The sequence below is a fragment of the Thunnus albacares genome, chromosome 5 (genome assembly GCF_914725855.1).
Source record: "Thunnus albacares chromosome 5, fThuAlb1.1, whole genome shotgun sequence".
NCBI classification, from domain to species: domain Eukaryota; kingdom Metazoa; phylum Chordata; class Actinopteri; order Scombriformes; family Scombridae; genus Thunnus; species Thunnus albacares.
Window position 1 is genome coordinate 19409134 of NC_058110.1, and position 19523 is coordinate 19428656.

At 40.3% G+C, this 19523-nt stretch overlaps 1 protein-coding gene across 1 annotated transcript; it reads left to right on the top strand.

The window, feature by feature from the left end:
- The first annotated feature begins 4857 nt into the window (after positions 1 to 4857).
- On the top strand, positions 4858 to 18836 carry LOC122982405 (tetraspanin-2-like). Its single transcript, XM_044351675.1, has 8 exons — positions 4858 to 5093; positions 11769 to 11871; positions 15323 to 15420; positions 15529 to 15603; positions 15686 to 15769; positions 15922 to 15978; positions 16121 to 16204; positions 16310 to 18836. Exons 1-8 carry the CDS (start codon positions 5025 to 5027, stop codon positions 16373 to 16375), a joined length of 636 nt encoding a protein of 211 aa, XP_044207610.1. The 5' UTR covers positions 4858 to 5024; the 3' UTR covers positions 16376 to 18836.
- Positions 18837 to 19523: the final 687 nt, after the last annotated feature.

Sequence of the window (19523 nt, forward strand, 5' to 3'; positions counted from 1 at the left end):
ACAGACTCCCCTTTTGTGGTAATTACAAGCACAAATATATTAAGGAATATGGACGAATATGTACATATTAACACAAGACTCCTCTAAAAGACAGGTAGACAAAAACAGTAATAATGCTTTGACCTGTCCTTATAATTTAGGTTGATTTTGTGCTTTGGTAGTGCATATTTCCAAGAAACTGTTCAACTGAACAAATAATCACAAACCAAGGGATACACAATAAATATGCCACCCTCAAGATCTTTCCTTGGCAAGTAATCTGTTTTTGAATGCTGCAAATTACCTCTGGTTAACGAGGGAATGAGAGCCAGTCACAGATACACACGGAAGATGAGAACAAGAGCATTTAATCTCTGCCAAAACCTAATATAATACATGTACAATAGATGCCTCTTACAGAATTTTTTCACAGAACATACTACCCTCTTGTGGTCAAGTGGAAAAATGTAGCTGCAAGATGTTAGTGACAAAAGAATCAGAAAGGAGACCCTCGTGGGCCTTAGGTTTACTCATTTGGGTCTAAATAATTGGATTTATCACATATTTGCAGCACCTCAGTTCATTTTCAACTATAACAGGTCCTCCATCCTTCATCTGGCCTTGAAGAGGGACCCTGTGTCAAAATCTAGTTTTTTAAAATACCTTAATTACGTTGGTTTAAGGTTATGCTCATTTTTTGTAAAGCTGTCTTTTATCAAATTGCGCATAAAACCTTGATCAATTTAGTATTATTCTATCATAGGAGTACTTTAAGGCTGCAACCAACTTTCATTGTCAATAGGTCTGACAACTTTTTCCTTTTTTTGATTGATTTCTCAGTGTATGTAATGTCAGAAAAAGAGAAAAATGCAGATCATTATTCCTTGAAGCTCAAGCCAAGTTAAGTTCAAATCACTTGCTACGTCTGACCAACAGTCAAAATCTAAAGATGTTGAGTTTACTATCATGGAAAACTGAAAACTAGCAAATAGCTAGAGTATTACCATGTAAAATGGGGCCCCATCTTGTGTTAATTCAGCCATGAAAAGGAAAAAGGAGCTTTTATAGAGCTCTTTCTATTTCTCTCTCCTCACTAGAAGTTAAATTCTGCAGCTCTTGTCACATCATCACCTCCCCAGGTGCCTGTCTGTGCTCTCACCCTCACTAATGCTGCTACTTTCCAGATCATATGCAACATTATTCAGCTCTGAATGTGTTGCCAGGAAACCTCATTGCAGTAAGGTTGTCTCATCAAAGGCTGTTCAGCGGGTGACCTCAGATAACCTTTTACTTTGGCAGAAGCTGCAACTAGGCGGTGTAATTTGTTATCCATTCCCCGTTTCCTCTCAATTTTGCTGCAGTAGCTGTGAAGTTATGCAAGGCTGTAACCTGCATGTCAAGAGAGAGAAATGGAGCGGAAATTCTGGCTGCAAACTCTGATGATGATGTTATAGCTTGTGCATGAATTCATGTCGTAATTTATCCCATAATTTACATTTTTCAAAATGATTTTCAAGTGTGCAAAGATGGGTGAATATGCTGAATAAACAGCACTCCCTTCTGTCAACAGCTGCTGTCAAAGTGCCTTTAAGCAAACACTGCAGTGTGCCTGAGCAGCTCTCAGGCATAAATGTGCAAAATGGTTTATATGACTAAAGTGCACAGCTGCTCAGGTGATTTTCCCTGATAAAAAAAAACAAAAAAAAAACACATTCAATGTTTGCAGAATGACCAGTAGGGGGTGCTATGTTGCCACAGATAGAAGTCTCATTCAATTTTAGACTCTAATGCCAGTTTGTTGATGTAATGATGGTGTTTTGATCACAGCTTGATTAAAATTATATCAAAATAGCCTACTGTGTTGCAGTCTACTTTATCTTTATTTCTCTTCTGACAAAATGAGACTAACAGATATCATAGTCTGTCATCAATAATGACCTCAGAGGAAAAAAGTCCAGGCCCTGACCAGACAGGCAAAACAACAGCTACTGATCCCACCCTTTCAGGCGAGCAGAAAAGCATGGACTTGATTATACGTGCTGAGGCGCTAAGTCAAGGGCATATTTTCGATTCTTGAAGACAAATTGTATGAGAGATGAAATGTCTTCAAGAATCTAAAGCAAGTCCAGTTGCCCTTGACTTGGCTCTTCTAAAAATACCATAACCTGGATGACTGAGAGTCTTCACAGACCATGGACTTAAAGGATAGGTTCACAGTCTTTCAAGTCTGTCTTAAAATAATAGTCAGGTGTCCATATGAACACTGAAACAGGTTTTGCTTGCTGTGTTCATATTGACCATTAAAAGATCCCTTCCAAATGCGCTTACAATGTAAAATATGGAGGACAAAATCTACAGTTCTCAACTTGAGCAAAGGTTTATTTAAAAGTTTATCTGAAGATAATATGAGGCTTCAGATAAAGTGAATATCTTCCACAGTTAAAGTCTTTTTAATACAAAATTACCTTGTTGTGTCTTGACGAACAATGTTTTCCTGTTCAGCTGCAGTGGAAGGATCATAACAATAAAAGGGAATTATGCACTAAAAAGACAGTTACTTTGAAAGACACTGACTAATTGATTGATTTGATTTGACTGATCTGAATAATTTGGATAGCTGAAGCTTCACATTAGCTTCAAGTAAACTTTTAAATACATTTTTGCACAGGAAGGCTGTAGATTTTGTCCCTTATCACTTATATTGAAATTATATTATGCAGGGATCTTCTAATGGCCAGTATGAACAGGAGGAATGATTACAGCGAGAAAAACATGTTTCAATGTTCATTTGGGCACCTGACTGTTGTTTTAAGTAAGACTTGAAAAATTGTGAACCCATCCTTTAATTTAAATTCTGACGATGTTTACAATAGACAGCGCAACATGACAATTAACTTCCAACATGTCTCTGTCTCTGGTTATATGAGGCTGACATACAAGACTAAACCAAATATAGTCGTACACAACGCAACCTATCTGCCTACTTAAAACCCAGAGCCATTGTAGACCATGTCAACCCCATGATGGGCCTGTTAAGTATCATGTTGAGCTGTAAAATGATCTAGTCTGCTATTTGTTATCTATTTTCATGGAGGTTATGACCTGCAAGCATTTTTCTTGTTCACATGGCTTGGAACCACATAGCAACTGGGCCACCAACAGCCAACAACAACTAACAAGCAAGGACACAATGGTCTTGTCCCAGTCTTATCAGCCTTTCCTTTTTTGGTACTGCCCTGGTTAGCGTCCAAACTAAACCTTTTAATTTTCCTTCCGTCCTCCACAGTTCCACTGAAGAGTCTCAAAAGACAAACTTTGCTGCTCTAAGAGTTACAGATGGTTCACCTTTGAGACCTCCACAAGTGAATGACTGAAAAGAGCCACATGTTGGTGATTATTCACGTTAATACATCATCTATGCATTTTTTTCTAACACTTCTCTCCATCGTCACTCCTGTGTGACTCCTCCTTCGCTGCAGTGTTCAGCCTGGCAGACTGCTTTGTTCCTCTATAAGGACATTTTCTAAGTGCCCAAATTTCCCTGCGATAAAACTAACTGCTATTTGGATGTTCCCTCCGCTCTCCATGGTTGTGGGGGAAATATTTATGTTGAAAATAGTGTTGCTGCTGAGTTACATGCTCCCAGTCTCTGATGACACTGAGGGAAGAAATCCAGCAGAGGGGCTACTCTTTCCATTTCATTACAGTAATAGTACATTTAGTTAGGGGAAGCCTCCTGTTGGAGCCTATCCACTGCTTTACACCAGGTTGAACCATGCTCTGAGGAAAAATGAGTCAACTGTGCGTTAAATAAACAGAAATGTGTTGTTTTAAAAGACTTATTTTCCCTGAGCACTTACTTATTTAAACTGATTTTCATTAAATGTTTAGAAATTAAATCAAATGAGGAGGCCACAGACGATACATTTGTATGTCCCTCTTTAACTCATTACTAAGGACTGAATTCAGTGCCATGGGAACAGAAAAAGAAGCAAAAAATGTTTAAGGTCCCACTTCATCATTTGAAAATTAGTCAGTCTACTGATGAATAAACAGGCAACTAAATTGTTTTGATAACATTAACATTTTAAACCAGAAGGGACACATGTGTCACATGTGTCCCTTCTGGTTTAAATGTACAGGAAATGTTTGAGAAAGTACTGTACTATTGTTGGGAAATATCTCTCAACACCACTTTTTTCTTGTAAAAGGGAGTTGTTCCTGTAATCAAATGATCAAGCAATCAAGTGATTACAAAACCTAACGGAACTTTTACAAATATTCATACAAGCTGTGAGCTTTCCCTTGCTTAATCACTGTTAACAGCAAGCGTGTTCTGTGCATAAGGTTTGAATTGCAGCAACTCTTGTCATCAAATAAGCTGTTTCCCACATACTTCATATATGCATGACGAAAGTGTTGGTTAATAGCCTACTATGTCGTAATCATGAGAAAAACGGCCCACTACATATTGCAGTCAAACCATGAGAAACTGTGCAGGAATTATAGCAGGCAAGAAAATAACACAAAACTCACTAATTTGTCATTTGTCGGACACGTTTTTTGAATACTATAAATATTTAAAGAATATCACAGTTTTAGCTTTATGAGATTTTACCATTTAAGTACCATAAAGTGTCGTATGCTAATCGGTACGTAATAAGGAGGGTTTTTTGTTTGTTTCAGTGAAAGCGACACTTCTGTAAATATTTGCCAAGTCCCCATCGTATAGTCTCGGTCCCCCCTCTAGCCCCCCCTCTGTATTATTGAAAGGGGCGGGTTGGAAAGAGTCTAAGCGGATCCTGTGGTGTTTTGTGTACGTGCACGCGCGCGCATGTGTGTACGAGAGCGAGAGAGAGAGAGCGAGAGAGAAAGAGAGAGAGAGAGAGAGAGAGAGAGAGAGAGGGGCTACAGAAACAACGCGGCTTGGTGCACAAGTGTTGTGACCGGGGTGGACCGTTATTGTCACGTTGTGCGGAGCGAATAACACAGCCGTCAGAGCATTTTGCGAGGATAAAGGCAAAACACTGAGACATCCAGCCGAAATGGGGAAGGTGGAAGGAGGAATGAAATGCGTGAAATACCTTTTGTTCGTGTTCAACTTCATATTCTGGGTAAGTGCATGTTCGGCGGCCGTGGTGATGGAGCAGATGCAAGCTGTGCGTAAATGAACATGGAACAAGTGCAGCAGTGCTCACTCCACACAGCTGCTGACTTTCACGCGCACGTGTTATTTTAGTAACGATGCTCACATTGTTTACGGCTTTTGCTCTTGTCCGACTGTTCTGTGCTTTATTTAGCAGCATTGTGCGGCGTGGGTTCACTCTGCGTGGCGCGGAAAGGGTGACAGCCAGATAGGTTTTTAGTTTTGACTCGCCGGACTCAAATCAGATTTTCCACAGAGGAAAAACCCGCCCCCTTTTTCCCGGTGAAGCGTGTTTTTGAAAGGAAGGGCTGAATGAAAAGACAGAGCCAGGGAGAGAGATTGAGAGACAGCATGGAAAACAAACTCAGCAGTTGGCTTCTTGCGCCCGCGAGGCTTCATTAACGAACACCGCAGAAGTGATTGATAAACGGAAGTCACTGAAAATCTCTCAACTGCTTCCTCTTCAGCAAAAAAGCAGCGCTTGGGTACTCATGAGGCTCAAGAGAGTCACTTTACTTAAGACAAAGTGTCAGGTGGATGTGAAAGGTGTGTTTGTGTGTGTGTCCTGTACACATGCTTTGCACATGTGCCTTCATAAACCCCGAGGTCCTTGGTGAAGTCCATTCATAGTTCATGCTGTGAATGAACTCACACTAATCTCTCGCCATCCATTGTCTGCATGGATAACTTTGGTTGTGTGTGTAAGGTTGTCCGCTCTCAGTCCTCAGAGGGGAAGTTCCTTTGTGTGTGTGTGTGTGTGTGCGCGCGCGAGTGTGTGTGAGAGAGACATTTTCCAACAAGCATCTGTGGAGTGGATCAGGCACTGAGGGTAGAGTGAATGGATCCATTGTGACAGCGGGACAATAGCATAACTTCAGTCTGCTGCTCCTGCCTGCATAAGCAGTAGAGCCTGCTGGAGCCCTTAATACAGCGGCCCCACCAGTCCCATCATTGAGTTGTTCTATCTCCACTTAGAATTGCCACATCTCAGATGGGTGTGGCTGATATCTCCCTTGAAACATCATCTCTGTCTCTGGACACAGAGACAGAGATGACAGACAGATGGAGGAAGACGACAGGTCATTGCCCGACAGACGAGCAAATGCTTAGTGAGAGAAGAAAATGAGAGAAAGGAAGACAGAAAACATGATGGGAGAAAAAAAGGGTCATTGGGAGATTGGAAGGGATATTCATGTGCGTGTGTGCGTGCGCTCACATGGCAAAAAGAAGAACAGTTGGCATGAACTTGACCCAGATAAAAATAGAATCAGTAGATCACTATGAGGACAAGTGGATATTCTGTTGATATGAGTGTATGACGTGTCACAGGACCACAGCAACATTCAAGTGATTGGATGCTCGTCCACTTTTTGGTGCTCTCTGCATATGCACATTCCCTGTACTCTTTCTGAGCAGTGATCACTCTCTGCTCATGATCACAGCATCCCAATCCCCCCTGGGCTGCAGCCCCCTCTGTTGATGGTGGAGTGAGAGAGGATGAGTGTGAATGTGTGCATTGAAAGCGGGTGGAGGAGGGGCAGATATGATTCCCTTCAAATCCCCCCATGAGCCCCGAGTGGACAGTATAGTGCAGACAGAGACAGGCCGGTGGCGCTTCTGTTGGACAGACTGTGACACTGAATGCTGTCAAAACATGAGCGCTGATAGACATACCCACACACACACACACACACACACACACACACACACTTAAAACACAAAAATGAAGTTGTTTTTTACCTGAAAGATGAAGAGTTTAACCTCCCTCATTTCACAAAAACATACAAAGTGGCTCTGTGTTTATATATCTTTTCAAACATCATGATGAAGTGAGATTCTTGCACAGCCCTGTTATTGAATTTTATGGTAACACAGGCCAAGCTCTTGTGTATATTACTCTGATAGCTGCAAATACAACAGCTTGTATCAGAACATCAATGCCTAACTTGCTTGTCTGGTCTGTGTTTGCCTGTTATAGTTCAATGACTTCCCTGTTTAGTCAAAAATTAAACCGGTGAGTAAACAGCGTTGGGCAAACATTGCATCATAGTGATATGCGTGGATGGTGCACCGTATGCAACAGTCACATGAATTTTACCCCAGTGTTCTTCCTCATCATCAAAAAAAACTGATTGGTTCATTTTTGCAGTGTTCTGATCATGATTCATTTGGTTAGATAATGAAAAAGCATTAATGTGTTAGTTATCTGTCCAACAGAAAAAAAGCAACATCAGCATCACTCAAATGCCTTTGTGCAGCTGCAAAGCTCTTCACATTGAAAAGGCCACACCAGTGTTTATGCTTGTTTTCTGCATTTCTTGCTAAGTTTTCATTTTTTGTCATTGTTGTTTAAGGCCAAATTGTTGCAGACTCAACAACAACATCAGGACCTTTAAGCTAAATGGTCCTCCCTCAACCAAAAATTAAAACCATGACACAAATGTTGATTCTTGCTTTGTTATAGGCGGTCTTTGTCAGCATAATCAATATCTGCCCAGGCTGACAGGAGTTTTAATATTTATTTTTCTGTGTTATTGTCCATGCCATTGCCTCTCAAACCATATTTAAACTATCAAGATATCCATTTCAACAATGTGACATTCAGCAGACTGGAATACTTTCTTCTTCTATATGCTTTAAGACTTCACTTAAAGACATAATGGCATGGCAAAAAGCTTTTTAGACTTAAAACAATTCAATTCTGTTGTCCAATTAAAGGTAATTGTTCTTTCTGATACAGCAATGTGCATAGTTTATGCCTTGAGATAAAACCTGTGATCAGTGGTGTCCCCCAAGGAAAAGTCCTGGGTCCATTGTTGTTTTTATTATGTTATTATTATTTTATTATGTCATTCGTTTCTTGATGTTGACAAGTCTTCATTATTAGTTTCTTTACATAAAGGTAGAATTGTGTCAGTTTTATTTAGTTCAAAACCAAAATTAAACAACTTATGTAAAGCAAGCATAGTTGTAAAAGTGTTCAGAAACTGAATCCAGGGACTAAGTTCCTTGTCAGTTCCTTGTTCCTTGCATAGGGATTGTTTGATGCTGCTGGCATCATGTCTGGTACAGGGCTACTTTGACAGAAGCCAGTTTCAATAACTCAGTTATCAATAGAACAGGATCTTTTGTAGCTGATGTTACAGTTTGATTCAATAGGAAGTTATTTATTTATTCAGGAGCTGTTAAAATGTTATATTTTTATTGTTGCATGTAACCATGTTATTACATCATGTGGACCATATTTTATTGTCCATAACAAACAGCTGAGAGTAATATTTTTTATTGTCAAATGAACTTAACTAAACTAATGTAATAAGAAAATTTAAAACAAAATAAAGCAAGAATGTAACATCAGATTGACAAATTAACTGATTTCTCAATTTGGAAGAAATTGTTTTTCAAAGTTAACACAGCTTTACAGAAGAGGATTAGAGTTCTGACTTTAAACTTGGAATTATGACTTTAAACTCATAATTCAAATACATTTTTCACATGTGGCCATAATCTTCTTCTATACAATTTGGAGATCAATTATTCAGATTAGTTGGCAATTAGTTGAAATGTAGAAGAGGTGTCCAATATCTTGAATATTTCTGTTAAAATTTACTAACGTTAAAATCAGCGTTGACACTGAAACTAAATTGTTCCAGTGCTCAGACCTACAAACACACTTGTCTGTACAGTATGTTTCACTACACTCCCCCACCCTCGCGCTATGGTAGAGTACAATGGGATTTACTCCACCCGTAATTATCTCACTCCTATTTACAATTTCCCTCTGCCCATCATTTTTAATGTGCCCTCGTGTCTGTTTTCCCAAACATATGCTAGACCGAGGACTATTTTGAACAAGCTTAAATCACTCACCAGTGACTGCTGGATTTGAAGACGTAGTTTACAGCTTTTTTGCTTTCATATTCTGCTTTTGCTTTAATTTACAGCAAAGCCCTATTTTTTTTCATGAAAATAAGGTCTAACCTAGAAAGCGGATAATGCCACAGACTGTCTCTGACCAAGACCACAGCCCTGTGTCAGCTCAGCCCCTGCTCTCATGGAAATTCCCCCTCACAAAAACACTATTTAACAGCACTGTTAAAAAAGTACACCATAAAAGAACCTCAATAAAGCTTCGAGATTTCCATCCCCTTCAAGAAATACCCAGACATGCAAACTATCATCAGAGCTGTTGGGACAGAAAGAGGACACAGGTTAGAGTTATATCTGAAAAAGATGCTTCTTTAGTCCGTGTCCGCGGGCAAAGAAAAAAGATGATGGGTCCTCTAACAACTTATTCTCTCTTTCTTTCTCCCTTCCCTTTTTCATGATCTCTTTCATTGTGTTTGTCTGTTTCCCTCCTATTGTGCGCCAAAGCATATAGTCACAGGGAGACACTGGGTCTTTGTCCCACTGTGATGTTAGGAGGGAGGGGTTGAGATGGGGTGGGGTAGAGGAGGGGGATACATGGAGATAAGTCAGGGGGTGGCGGGGTAGATTTGGGAGGTAGAAGCAGGCAGAAGGGAGGGGTGTGTCTGGTGTCAGCCAGGGTAATGATGATGGACAAAGTGGTGGGGGGTATTTAAGTAGTGAGGGGGTTAATGGGACCTTTGGGATAGTCAGGCTCGGGAGTGCCAGGATTGAGAATGTACTTAGCATGTCAGCTACTGACTAAAATGAGAGCTTTCAGTGCGGTATACATCAATAGATCTGGTTTAGAAAAGGTTTTTAAATGTAGCCATAATAGTAATGAGGTTTGGCTGAGCACTAAGCTCTTTTCAACTGGGAAACAACCACCTGCTCCCCTGTACAACACAAACACAATCTACAGTAGCTTGGGATGACCCAGCGCCTCCAGCACTAGGTGCATATCCACACAATTCAGTCGGCAGCAATCCTCACCTCACACCTCCACCAACACCATTGCACCATCAGGTGTTCCGACAAATACCAGCACTAAATAGATCCAGAGCCCATATTCAGACTAATCCAACAAGCCTACAGATCCACTGCCTTCACTTCGTCATGCTTTATCACTTTGGACCTGCTAATCCTGAAACCCCAAGAGCTCAGCTGTCCCATACATCAGCACGCATGACACTAAATCCTCAGTTTGGGAGGAAGCCGGCTTCCCAACACCTGCATGCTGATGGTTTACAACTGAGCTACTGGCTTTACTTCAGACCAACACCATAAAATATAAACTGCGGATTGGAGTGGAGGAGGACAGGAGTGTAGACAGTGAGGGTGAGGATAAGATACAGAAGATAAAGAATGAAAAAGGTTTGCAGAACCAGAAAAAGGCAGAGATTTGGTGAACAAGAGGTCAGGAAGATTCAGACATAGAACAGCTTGTTATGTCTGAACTTGGCAACAGGGTTTGTTTCCATAAATTCACTTATCACAGCATAAGGACACGGAAACAGTCATACAAACAGCGGTCTACCTAAATACGGAGATCTAGGACACAGAGAGACCATGTGACAAGCACTCCTAAATACTCTCCATTTAGACAAATCATTTTATTTCTCTGCGCACAGACACACATAAACACTGTGTTGTTTTGAAGCTCCGCTCAGAGATTTTTAGACTAGATTATCCTCAGGGGGCATGGGCTCAGTGATCATTAAAACCTCTCGGTATTGGAGCATCCGTGACAGTTTCTGTCCTTCAGAGCATCTCAGATCACAGAGAAAAAAAGCATTTACTTCAAGGTCCTCTGACATTAGAGAAAAATAGTTTGCTTTAAAGCGGGGGCATTGCAAGGAGTATGATTGTGTTCAATGTATACTGATGGTGGTTTACATGAAGGAAAATATGAGCTACATGTAACCACATTTCCAAACAAACAGGAGGGCCTGTTTAAGCTCAAGGTGCCACACTGCTGCCCACAGCCAAGCGGGTCATTTTCTCCCTACTGAGAAGCCAGAGATTGTTACAGGGTGTTTTAAATTTCAAAGTCACTTTTTTTTTCTGGCGTCTGCTGGTCTAAAACACTTAAATCATCCACCCCTAACATAGACAGATATTCAGACCTATTGTTTTGACACAAAATATTCACTTTTAGCCTAACTAGCCCTTAGTGAAATTATACTTCTGTTGCCTGAGTGCAAAGGGTGGAGGGCCAGAGTGGAAACTCCACGGCACCGTTTGCTTTATTTATGTGGAAAATCACAATTAGGCAGAGCAAAAGAACAAGCCCTCTGAAGGCCGGGAAAAAAAACATGCACTCCCACTGTTCTACTTGAGATGAAAAAGTTGTTGCATTTGTAATGAATGCTGAAACCAATTTGCTGCAATGATGTCAGATCTGAGCCCTGATAGTGAGAAACATGCTTTGGTATGAAATACATAACATAAAATTGATTATCAACTTCAAAGTTATTGACTGTATTTCTGCAACCACGCGCTATTTTAATGATTATTACATCTTTAACCACAGAAGAGGAAAGAAGATGAGGGAACACTAGTGTGGGAAAACAGTTGGTATTTATTAGGGTTTGGTTTAAAGCCCGCATCCACATGAGACTTGACAGTGCATGATTGCAGACCACTGGTTCTCTATTTTTCTGTTTTTTTATGCATTTTCTGTAATAAAAACGTAGCAAAAGCTTATTGCATGTCTTTCTGTCCTCTCTCCCTACAGTTGATGGGATCCTTGGTTCTGGCAGTGGGACTGTGGCTACGTTTTGATCCAAAAACTGTGTCTCTGCTCAGTGGCGATAAGGCTCCAGACACCTTCTTCATTGGTGAGTATTATAGCACACCTCAGATTGTCTTCACAGTTAAGGAGCACACAGTGTAAGTGTGTAACAATATGCTGTATCAAACTGTATTGCTTAATACAAAAACAATGATTCAATGCATGTGTTGAACAACGTACCACACATTTTGTACAAAATCTGTTGAAGTACTGTTGTCGACCAGAACCTGTTTTTGTCAGCACATCAGGTTATTTTTCTTGAAAAGAAAGAAAGTTTTCTTGCTTGGGTTTGTGTCTATTTATGACTTTTTATGGGTCTGTTAATGGATCAAGAAAAGTGTTTGACTGGCAATATAAAAGGAAATTGGAAATGTATGGCACATTCTCCTTATTTTTGCTGTATTAAACCATGAATTTTGCAAACTAGGAACGATCCTTAGAGCAGGGAGGAAAAGTGAAGACTGACTTTTGACTATGACTTTTTTATTTTTAAAAAAATAAATCTATAAATTAAAGCTCCTACTGTATTTCTGTATGATTTTTTATGGCCTACATACATATCAAAAACCAAAATCAATTTCATGTTGTTGTCTTCTTTGTCATTCTCAGTCTGGAGAAAGGCTTAAAAATGTTTATTGACATGTTTCCATGCAACTCCCTTCGCCTCTAAATAAATTTCTGTCAATACGTCAGAAGGGATATCCCCACCCCTGTTATGGAATTTTCCAACTTTAGGGGTTACAAATTGGGTTACTCTGGGTCAAGTCTGGTCCTTGAGGTCACACTGTAATTCTTAAGCAGGAAGGGGACATATTCTCCTCTCCTTGAGACTCCAGCTGTCTGTGATGTTTTGGGGAAAGCAGAAACCTCTCTGATAGAGGGTAAATCAGCATTGCCATGGTCACCAAGGTCGAAGGAGGCTGTCCTAGACAACACAGATAGGTGGATGTCACAGGTAAAATGCAGTTCCTTGTTTAGAAACTAGTGAACCAATTAGACAAATTTTTCATATTTTAGGCTGATAAAGACTAGGACTCAGACGTACAGGGGCGAGAACTGAAAGAGACAACATTGGAGCAGAACACTCTGGTGTTTACTGTTTTCGGTTCTCCACCTGGCCAGGTGCTTCAATAAACCTGCCGATAGTTTTAAAAGTGTGTACACAAGGCAAATAGCTTGCTTCGTCCATCTGGCTTTAGACCACTGCTACTGTACCAAGGAGAAAAGTGTGAAAAGAACTTTGATGCCGCTGAAGATGTTGTTGAAATCTATTTGTGTGTAATGTTTTAATGTGTCTGTTGGTGTGTAATGTCTTAATGTGTGAGTGTGAAAATGGGCAACAAGGCATCCAAAGCAGTGAGTAGAACAGAATCTACAACCGAATTAATCAACTCACCAAAAGATAAGAGGAAGACTACTTGTGTTTCAGTAGAAAATAAACATAGCAATTTGTAACTGAACAGGTTTATTGAAGCACCTGGCCAAGTGGAGAACCGAAAACAGTAAACACCAGAGTGTTCTACTCCAATGCTGTCTCTTTCTGTTCTTGCCCCTGAAGATCTGAGTCCTAGTCTTTATCAGCCTACAATATGAACAATTAGTCTAATTGGTTCACTAGTTTCTAAACAAGGAACTGCATTTTACCAGTGACAGTTTATGTCACGTTGCATGGAACTTCCGCTGTTTTGGTTTGAATGTCTGACTGTGTCAATAGAATCTACGCATCCACCTATCTGTGTTGTCTTGTTGAATATAACACACACACAGGCCTTGGGTATAAAAGAAAACTATCCAAAGTCTTGGTAAGTCTGTCAGTGAATGTGCAGAAGGCTGGTGATTGTTCTGATAAATTATAGCCACATTTTGGCTTCCATACATGGATGAAGTTTTTTTGCTTATTAGGTGTGTGCATGCCTCTTTCATGCTGGCGATGAGTGTGAATATCAGGAAATGACAGCTGTATATAGAGCGTAAATACACTACAAGGATGCTAACCACCTTCCAGTCAGTCACTCTGCCCACATGAGAGACAGGAGGGGAGGAGGGACAGTTAAAAGGCATATGGAAGAGGACAATCATAGAAACAGATGGGGATCCATGGCAAAGATTTGAAGGAAAAACAAGACGGGATGTCACATGAAATAACTGGGCAAGAGAGGAGAGAGATGTGTTTAGCTGCTGAGTGTAGGACTCGTCTTCTGCATCCACGCACAGCAATTTGTGTGAAAGCAGCGATAATGTCAGTTATTTTAACAGTCTCCAGACTAAACTATTCTATTCTTGATTGGTACTTTATTTTCTTCCCTGAAGCCAGCTTGATAAGGTTGTGTAACGTTGGACTAGTGTTACAGAAAGTTATTTTCATACATTTTTGTCATCACTTCTTCATCACTTCTTTTTGTATGTGCATGTGCACTAAGATTCAGATCGCCATGTGGCTCGACTTAGGATGGTTGGCATCTGTCAGGTCCTCTGAGAGTATAGTGCTACACATGGCTTTGACAGTGAGAGTGCTGTCCCCACAGGCGCAGCTGAAAGCGCTCAACAGTTGCTATGTCTTGTTCCCATGGCACCAAGCCAACACAAATCTTTTTTCTTTGTACTTCAAAATGATGTATTGTTAAAAAAAACCTCAGAGTAAGAGCAGTTTGTGAGTGCAACTACATCTCATGTCACCAGTTGTTATGAGTTAAGAGCTGATCAGCATGCTAACTGATCATTTGACACCTCAAGCTGCCAACTGAACAACAAAAGGAGTGACGCTCCAAACTCAGTCACTGTATCACATCAAGTCTTTTTGTTGACACACTTGGAGTTCCTATGAACCATGTTCTTCTCTTGTTCCCACCTGAGCCCACATCACCTGGGGGCTGAGACGTCCTCTCTCACCCCTTCCTCTGCTGAGGCGTCGCTTAGCAGCAGACTCCACCTGTACGAGGGCACACTGGTGGAGCCGATCTGTTGTTGAGCTTCTCCCTGCAGACCTACCCATGATGTACTTTTCCTAATCAGTGGGTTAATAGGACTTCAAAGCATCCCCACTTAGACCTCCCTAAATCATGCCAACAAGGCTTTTTATAAGTCATCTCATATGGGTACACTATTAGAATGCGCAACAAGTGGGTCCACTCTAAAAAAGGATTTGACAAAGCACCAATCACTTTGCTGCCATTTGTTCGCCTGACCACAGAAATAGTACAGTCTGAAATGTTAATGCCACTGTCTGAGCTCTGCTTGGCAGTCTAGATAGAGTGACTCTTTCATTTTACATTCTCAGCTCTCTGCTGCCTCCTGCTGGTGTCTTGATATATTAAAATTGTAGATTAACTGAATGGCCCGTCTCAGGACTGAGCATATTAAAAAATATGTGGTAGGTGATCAAACAGCACCTTTTTAGACTGACAAATCTTATGTTGATCTATGGAATATATCAGAGTGCAGAATATGCTGATGCTGGTTTTTCACCTTGTAATTAAAGACCTGCCGGTTCGTTCTAGGTGTGTATATCCTGATAGGTGCTGGCAGTCTGGTAATGCTGGTTGGTTTCTTTGGCTGCTGTGGAGCTGTTAGAGAATCTCAATGCTTGCTGGGTTCGGTGAGTACAAATGCATACAAACACATGAGTAAGAAACTGAACTGAAATGCACCTATAAATTATTTACAAGAACTGTATATTTATTGTCATCTGTGTATTTTTTTTCAGTTCTTTGCCTGTCTGTTGATCATCTTTGGAGCTGAGGTGGCAGCAGGGGTGTTTGGATTCCTAAACAAAGACAAGGTACATTTATTATTTCACAGCTGGAGTAGTTGATATGATGTTTTTGCATAGTACAATAATTCACCTTTCCTCTCTCATACAGATAATAGAAGATGTTCAGAACTTCTACACAACAACCTATAATGAAAACAGTAACAGCACATCAATCGTCTCATACCAGAATGTAGTAAGTCAAAAATAACAGATTATTACAGTTTTTTTCGTTACAGCACATTAATACAGTGCTCTTAATGTAGAAAAAAATTGCATATTAAAAGGAATTTAGCATTTGCTCATGTACATGCTTCGATCATGTAACGTTTTACTTCTCACTTTCAGCTGAACTGTTGTGGAACTCGGGCTAGCCCCTGTCCTAATAACAAATCGGACATAAAGGTGAGATCTGTCCGCTCCAGACTCAAAATGCAAATTAAATTCTGCTATTTTGTTGTCCTGTGAGTGAATCATGGTGCTATACAAAACATCCTGGTTTACTAGAACCTAACACTACTTGAATCCACGTATCTTTGGTGAACAGGACTGTGAGACAGGCATCCAGGACTTCTTCAACAGTAAACTCTTCATCATTGGGTACGTGGGCATCGGCATCGCTGGAGTCATGGTGAGTCAGGATCTGAGAATAGTTGAAAACACTCAAACACAGGTTGTGATTGGGAATGTTTTTGTTTTTTTTTTTAAAGTTAAACATCTACTTTCCTCTTAACAGATCATCGGGATGATCTTCAGTATGGTGCTCTGCTGTGCTATTCGGAACAGCAGAGAGGTCATCTAAGCTGCCCCTCACCCCTAATGTACCCAGCCCAGAAAGACTGTACAGCCTTCAAATCAGATGTTAACCCCTGTCCATCATCTACCCAGGGACCCAGGAAATAGACCATGTTCAAAAAGTCCTTCCCACTATGGTGCTCAACCCAGCTCTCCTGGTCTTTCTCTATTTTTTCTGTATTTTTTTCTTTATTTATTTGCTGTGACAAGCAAAGTAGTATGCTGTACTCTTAGTCATTCACATATTCAGTGGGAACAGTACCTCTATTTGTGATGTTGACCCTACAATCTTTCAAATTGTTTTTCCTCATGGCCATTTGGCTACCACTACAAATTTTAAACCACATACTGTTGCAGTGGTGTCAATGCTTTTTCACATAGTCTTGACACTGACCCTTTGGCTGTGGGAAACTTAAGCCCTGAGAGAGCAATCTGAGGTGAAAGCAGCTGAGTTTGCTTGTCCGTTTCACACAAATGAACACACACACACACACGCACGCACACGCGCATGACACACAAGCACAGCAATGTTATGCTACGTGAAACCACGGCCTTAAAAAAGGTTGTCTGGCATCTCGTAGGGAATCCTGATTGGTGGAATCGGAGTGGAGTGGAGTGGAGAGGGAATGGCAAGTGAATGCTTCGAGAGTGCATCCATCATGCACACATCACACACATATAACACACACACTGTGAACTGTGCAACCAACACAAATTGCTCTCTACAAGACAAATCCACAGTTATCATAAAGAGATAGTTCAACATTTGGGGAGATATGCTTATTTAATTTCTTGCTGAGAGTTAGGTGAAAATATTTATAGCATTCCGAAGTCTGCATGGTAAATATGAAGCTACAGCCAACAGCCAGTTAGCTTAGCTTAGCATAAAGACTTGAAATTTGGGGGAACAGCCAGCCTGGCTCTGAGGGGAAGTTTTTTTTTTTTTTTGAGAGTGGTATCAGTTTTCTCATCTAACTCTTGGCAAGTAAGCGTGTTTCCCAACATTAGAGTCATATGTTGAACAAAAATAAATGCAAAAGCTGCATGGAGAAGTAGGAAAAGTATATCCAAAATTCTGCATTTGAAAATGGTTAGCAAAAAGCATAGATGATTTGTAGTTAAGGAGCTAAAACTTGCAAACACATTGGTATGGTCCTTTAAAGATGATTATAAAAACAGCCTCAGGCGAACGGAACTACAGACTAAATTCTCTCTTTATCCCAAAGGAAAAGCTCCTCATCTGTTTGGCAGAGCGACCTGATGACATAAATACCACTTCCTACCCTTTCTTTGTTGATATGTATGCTCTCTTAGACTCTCTTACATAAGAGAGCGCCCATGAGTCTGTGTTGACTATATGTCAAAAAGACCCAGATCAGGTGGACATGTTTACAGGCTAAACATATACTAGGTTGTTAACTGAGAATAGGCACCGGGGCTGTGAAATTCAGTTATCCAAGCCAGGCCTTTGATCTCTTCCCACTTCCATCTTTTTTCCCCTCTGTGCCTTGAAAGTACACCGCCTACCATAAAAACTCAGAGAAAAACCTTTATATTCCTCTCACCTCATCAACATCAGCAGATAGGAGGGCCGGACAGACATGTTCAACCTGGAATCACTTCCATTTATCCAAGTTCAATCAGGACGCTGTTAATTCTGCAGGGTCTATTCCAAGTGTCAGGACTCCGTTATGTAAATATGTGTGAGTTTTTTGTAGTTGTACATTATTTGTGGCTGATTTGACCGTTATTATTTAACATGCTGTGTGTAGACAGAGGCTTGCAGTAGTTGTACAGTGTTGTAGTCATGACAGTGTTTGCGATAGTCAAACAGAGCCAAAACAGCCCCTTAACGTGCCTTTCTTTGATAACAAGCTATTTTTGAACAGCAGGCTGTCTGGACGTAGCGAAAGAACGTAGCAAAAGTGTACATATGTTTGTAGAGTTGGACTGCAATTGAATTGTCACACACATTCGACGAGTAGCACATACGGCTCGATTGACTTACCATTACTATTTTAGTGTGTAAAAGTGTCACACTCAATTGTGTCTTCCAAGCCAAGAGAGCTGAAGTGGTGAAAGCAACTCATTCATCAGCCAACTATTTCAAAAGCCTCTTGACACTAAGAAAATCTCAATTATCTTAATATTGATTATATCCAAATGACGAGAGGCCAGTAGGCGGTGTTACATCTGAGGAGACAAGACTATCACTTCAGAGGCTAGAACAGGTTAGAACTGGATGAACTAGAAACAAGTTTAGTGCTACTCAATCCACAAAGCTGTTACTTTGTTCTTCAGTTATTTGTTGGAGCAAATCTAAAGATATAACATACTGTGCACCTAAAAACATTGTGTACGCTGTCGAGCCTTTCATAGTTGATTGTGTGTGGTAATTTATTTTAATACCATTCCAGGCTTCTCAGGAAGATAGGTGTTTGAAGTTTAATAAAGCATTTAAAGTTTTACATAGTTTCCTGTGTCTCATTTCATCGCAGAAGTTCTGGTATCATTTACTGTTATATTGAAATGTGTTATCTTTTCAAAGGAACTGGCACAAGAAGTACAGATAAGTCCATTAGTAAAGTGATAAAAAGATGGATATCTCTAGCGTGACAGCATGTCACATCATGTTCTAGGAGCTTATACCAAGTAACAGGTTTTTTGAGTTATCTGGATGACTACAGCTTCAAACCCAGAATAGAACATCAGTTTATGTGCAGGATTCGAGGGGGCTGTCGAAAGTCAGCAAAGTTATCCAAATAACTCAGTAAACCTGCTTCTTGGAAAACATTTAAGGGTATGCTTGGCAAAAACAGAAAACATTCAACTTAGGCATGTTGACTGAGCCTTGTCAAATGCTTTTCACATGTACATGTCCAAATGTACTGAGTTTGGTTTTCAATAACAAAAGTATCAGAATATTTTGGCATATAAGTCATTTTAGTTGATTCTGGCAAGCAGCTTTTTTTTTTTTACTTTCTATGGATTTTTTTTTTTCAATATTTAAAAACTTCTCTTATAGCATCAAAGACATCTCTTGATCCTGATACCGGTCTGCATCAGAGTCCTCCATTACACACACAGCCCCAGTCACATACTCTGCTTCCTGCATTGGTTTCAGGGCCTGAAAGTATACCAGTAAATCAACACAA

Coding starts and splice junctions, on each gene's coding strand:
- LOC122982405 (XM_044351675.1), top strand. CDS start 5,025: ATGGGGAAGGTGGAAGGAGGAATGAAATGCGTGAAATACCTTTTGTTC. Junction 5,094..11,768: donor TGTTCAACTTCATATTCTGG/GTAAGTGCATGT, acceptor CTCTCCCTACAG/TTGATGGGATCCTTGGTTCT. Junction 15,604..15,685: donor GATTCCTAAACAAAGACAAG/GTACATTTATTA, acceptor TCTCTCATACAG/ATAATAGAAGATGTTCAGAA.